At 33.4% G+C, this 4,746-nt stretch overlaps 1 protein-coding gene across 9 annotated transcripts; it reads left to right on the top strand.

Annotated features, from left to right (window-relative positions):
• Window positions 1-272: 272 nt before the first annotated feature.
• Window positions 273-4,395, top strand: LOC105772476 (uncharacterized). Of its 9 annotated transcripts, none has more exons than XM_052631906.1 (10): window positions 273-522; window positions 592-836; window positions 1,024-1,086; window positions 1,213-1,286; window positions 1,570-1,644; window positions 1,744-1,812; window positions 2,193-2,313; window positions 3,321-3,426; window positions 3,830-3,994; window positions 4,067-4,395. In XM_052631906.1, the coding sequence occupies exons 7-10, from the start codon at window positions 2,246-2,248 to the stop codon at window positions 4,148-4,150; spliced, it is 423 nt and encodes a 140-aa protein (XP_052487866.1). In that variant the 5' UTR covers window positions 273-522; window positions 592-836; window positions 1,024-1,086; window positions 1,213-1,286; window positions 1,570-1,644; window positions 1,744-1,812; window positions 2,193-2,245; the 3' UTR covers window positions 4,151-4,395. The 9 variants fall into 9 exon arrangements, with proteins under 9 accessions (XP_052487866.1, XP_052487865.1, XP_052487864.1 ...); XM_052631905.1 differs by having other exon boundaries at window positions 586-836; XM_052631904.1 differs by having other exon boundaries at window positions 273-836; window positions 1,576-1,644.
• The last annotated feature ends 351 nt before the right edge of the window (window positions 4,396-4,746 follow it).

The following is a 4,746-nucleotide window of genomic DNA, read 5'->3' as shown; positions in this document are numbered from 1 at the left end:
TATATAATTATAAAAGAGATAATAATAAATTAAATATATTGAAATTATGAGTACAGTTTAAATTATTTAAGAAATATATAATAGATAGACTTTATATTTATTGGCATGTGGATTTAAAAATATATTGAAATTTCAGCAGAGCAAAACAGCGTCGTTTTATACAAAATAAAATAATTTTTTGCGGCGTTTTTAAGAAAAACGCCGAAAATAATAAAAAAAATCAAAATCACGCCCACTCCCAAAAAATAATTTTTGATTACCCGCTCATTACTCCCTCTTCTTCTCATATCCATGGAGCGCCCTAAATGCCCCCAAATAAAAGTTTGTACTTAATTCTTTTTCCCTTTCAATCTCAAAATTTGCCCCCAAATTTCCCATTTTCCCTTTCAATCAGATATTTCTGAATAAGAAAAAGAAAAATCAGTACTTTCTTTCCATTGAAGAACTAGAAATGAAACAGGATTTCAAGGGAAAATGTCAAGAGAAAAACTAAGAAGAGTCGCACTTCCTCCTGTTCAAGAGGTGTTCTTTTTTATTTCTATTGCTTTCAGTATATATTTTTTTGATTATTTCTGTTGATAATAGTTGTAGGAGTTTGAGTGGTGATTCTTTACGAGGTGTGGAGTTGCTGGTGCTACGGCGGAAGAGGAGAATGGAGTGACAGTTGTTGAGATGAATGCTGGAAAGCGGAGACGGGGAAGATTGCCGATGAATCAAGTGAGAACCACGTCGTCATCGGCGGCGCCGCCACTGCTTCAAAGGAAGGATGAGGATGATGAAGAAGATGTTTGTTTTATATGCTTCGATGGCGGCAGTCTCGTGCTTTGTGATCGACGGTGAGTTTGGAAATTTTTTAACATTCACAATGGAATGCTAAAACTTACAGAGTGTGTAGTACATTGATTATTTTGGTAAATGTGGCGCCTCTTCCTTTTTCAAATGCAAAGGTGTAGTACATTGATTATTTGGCCTCTATATTTATTCCAACAAGCATGGTAAATTTCTGCTTGTCTCTTTGTTCAGAGGGTTGCTGATGAGAGGGCAACAAAAGCTGCAGAGCTTGAGCAGAAGGTGGCACTTCTTGAGGTAAAACAAAATGATAACAGTGCTTTTTTAATGAAAGCTTGTCCTTCTGGCTGGGCTAAATATGAAGTGAAAAAGCTCTTGAAATTAACCTGATATATCAAGTTGAATGCACATCTTTAAATCAAGAATTGCAAGACATGGAAGCTCGTTTTCGTCGTGGACAAAAGAAGTCCCCAGAAGAAGCAAATCAAATGCTTCAGGTAAATATGATGAGGATGTAACTTTCTGAACTCTGTCTTGAAAATTATATTTTTTGGTCTATTTCCATCTAGCCAGTCTAGAAAATAAAATGCATCTTACCTATTTGATTTCAGTACCTCAAGTAATCTACTGGAATGTGGGTTTCTATATTATTAAGAACATTCTGAAGTCAACAGTTCAAAATGTAATTAATATCTAGTTATAGGCACAATCTGTGGCCATTAGCTGTTCCACCAACTGTAATTAATGTAAGAGGCAATGGCTTAAAGATGGTGATGTTAGATGCAGGCATGGCAGGAAGTGGAGCGTGCACGCCAAGGTCAAAGAGATGCTGAGAGCAAGCTCTCTTCATTAGAGGCAAGTATTATCATTGTACATTTATATCAAGATTATTTTGTTTTCTTTTGCTGACTGATTTGTGGATTTATTTTCTCTGATCTATTTGTCTAGCTGCAGGCTGAAGTGCAGAAAATGAGGGTTGAAATGGCTGCCATGAAGAGGGACGCTGAGCATTATTCACACCAGGTAACTGTTAAGATTGATTCACCTTTTAATTAGAAGTGTGGTTGTCAATTGTATTAATGATGTATAAACTGAAAGCGCTTATTATAGTGACTGTTGAACTTAGTAAAGCCTTAAATTTCATTGCTTATTTGATTTATGTAGTTGTATATCAACTATCAAGTTACATGGCACTGATTTACTGTTCTTGATATCTCATTTCTTAAATTTTCCATCTCATCTGAAACTGTGATGAAATTCGGTTCATCAGTTGCTTTCCATATGCAAGTTTATAAAGTATATTTCAAACCAGGCATTATTTTATTTTCTAACCCTCATTTTTTAGCATACTTTTCTTAACATGGAAGAATAAGCTATGATTTTGACCTTGATGTTGATGGCAGTCGCATTATTTAACACCAAAACCCATATTTTACGGGTTTTTCAAAGAAGAAAAATGCTGAGAATAGATGGTCTCTGCAAAAAGATGGGCTACAAGGACGCCAAGTTACTGATGCTTTACGGGTATTAGATTTATCCTTTTTCATCTGCTTCTTGTGTGTTCCTAGCTTTCACTGTAAAATAGGATAGCTAAATTATATGGTTTCTGCATGCTCCAAATTCCTGAAAAAAGGTTGAGAACATTGGCAAGTAAATTTTTAGAGAAAGTTCTATGAAGTTTTTATGGATTCTGTGGCGCAGACCCATATTTTTTATTTTGGCATATCATGTAATTGTTGTACAAGTAAAGTAAAAAGTAGACTGAAGCAGTTTACTATGAAGTTTTTAGAGAAAGTTCTATGAAGTTTTAATCTATGCTTGTTTTCCCATAGATTTCCATTCTAACTAGCTTCGATATGGATCTGTTGCTTTCAGTTTCACGCGATCTCCTCACTGTTAACTTGTAATTATCCTTTTTCCTCACTGTTGAAGTCGAGTTCGTTGAAAACCCCTACTTTTAAAAATATATATACATTCGTTTCAATTTATTCTGTTGAGTTTACTTGAAAATTTGTGGAATTATGTATTACCTGCTTTATTTTTTTAATAGCTTATACTGTTAGTGAATTAGATAGATTTACTCCCTGTTATACCTATATCTAAGTTGAAATTATATATGCCTTTGCATTCCAAATATGAAAAATTGGAAATTAGGCATAGCCTATTGAAATTGGTGTTTTGATATGAATGTGTTATGCTTCTGTTTGTGCAAATCTGTATCGTACCATGGTAGGATATTCAACATTTGAGTTTGTGTTGAACAAATATGCAATGGAAGTGCTTTGTAGGATTATCAAAGGAATTCTCACCAATAAGGTTTGTTTTACATGATTTTTTTATGTGCAATTGTTTTTACTATCAAATTCATGCTCATATTTTAGTTTAATAGCTTTTCATTTTTGAGATGGTTATAATGGGGGTTTTATTCTACCAATCAGTTGGTGGGTCTTTTTTTTTGTCCTTTTTCATTTTCTACTTTTTTTTTTTCTGGTTTTGTAATGGTGAATGCAGTATGGTTGATGGTTTTGCAGGGGAAGAAGTTCTATTAATAGGTATTTACAATGGAAGAGTGGTAAGGTTTGGAGCAAGTCATTTTCAGCTGGGGATGATTCTTGTAATTCTTGTTCTGAATTGGAGGTAATTTGCAATAGCTAATTTTATTATGTTCCTTAAAATTTCCAGAATCCAAATTATTATGAGGGGAAATTGTTAATTTTACTAAGAGAGCAAGGGTTTTTATTATGAATTTATGATATATTTGTTTAGGTTTGTTGAAAAGACTTTTAGATTCTGAAATCATGTTGTTATACCAGGATGGTAAGTCCCATGAAAAGAGTTTTAGATTCTGAAATCATGTTGTTATACTAGCAAAGAAGCATTGGCATAACAATAGACTTTTAAGGGGAGACATATGAAAACATGAAACAATTGTTTACTCGTTGAGAATTAACGGTTTTGCTAATGAATGACATGTCGTTATCATGATATACATGTTTTGATTTTCTTTTTTTTCTTACCGGTAACAGCTAGCTTTGTGCAGGATTTATATCTCATTCTCATGCAACATGCTACCACTTGGGTGATACAGGTTAAAAAGTTGCAGCAGCAGTTGCAGGAAGAGACCGATTTGCACTTAGCTCTAGCAAGTGCTGTTGAACATTGTGGTTCACCTTCTTCTAGTTCTCCAGGCAAGCTTCCAGATAAGGTCAGTCTCCTTCCGTGGGATTTCTGTTCTTTTTTTATATTCTTTTCTCAATTTCTGAAACTTGGATTTCAGGCCCAGGAGCTTTTAGATAGCATAACTGTTCTCGAGATTACCATAGCAAAGTTACAGCAAGCATTACACCAGGGACTGTGTTAATTTTGTTGGCTGGAAGGTTTATGGGGAAGAGAGTTGTTTTCTTGAAGCAACTTACTTCTGGGCTCCTTTTGGTCACCGGTGGGCATTACATATTTTACTGCTATCCTTGTTTCGTCATTGATTTGCTTACTGCTTGAAAATATTGGATGTATGATATATGTTATTCAATTGCAAGCTGGATATATGAACATGTTTGTTAAAACCCTTGTTATTGATTTCTGCAGTATTACTTCCATAGTTTCTCACTTGGTTTATTTTCTAGAAGCATTATGCTGCTTTTATCTTATAAATAAGATTTGATGGTAGCAAACCAATTTAACATTTAATATGCCCGAGATTAAGTGATGCTATCTTGAAATTTAATGCTTCAGAAGACGATAAACGTGGTGAAAAATATCGATTCACTATAAAATTGATTTGATTAAAAGTATATTAATTTAAATAATATTTTTTTATTTATCCTTAAAAGTATATTTAAAGTTTAAATTAAAAAATAAAACATAATATAATATTTATCATAAAAATAAATATTATTTGATTAAAACAATTTTTTTTAAATGTTATGTTTTTAGTGGCGTTTTTGCAAGAAGCGTCGG

The sequence above is a fragment of the Gossypium raimondii genome, chromosome 6 (assembly GCF_025698545.1).
Source record: "Gossypium raimondii isolate GPD5lz chromosome 6, ASM2569854v1, whole genome shotgun sequence".
NCBI classification, from domain to species: domain Eukaryota; kingdom Viridiplantae; phylum Streptophyta; class Magnoliopsida; order Malvales; family Malvaceae; genus Gossypium; species Gossypium raimondii.
The sequence above is the reverse complement of the archived record's forward strand: the minus strand, read 5'-3'. Positions and strand labels throughout refer to the sequence as shown.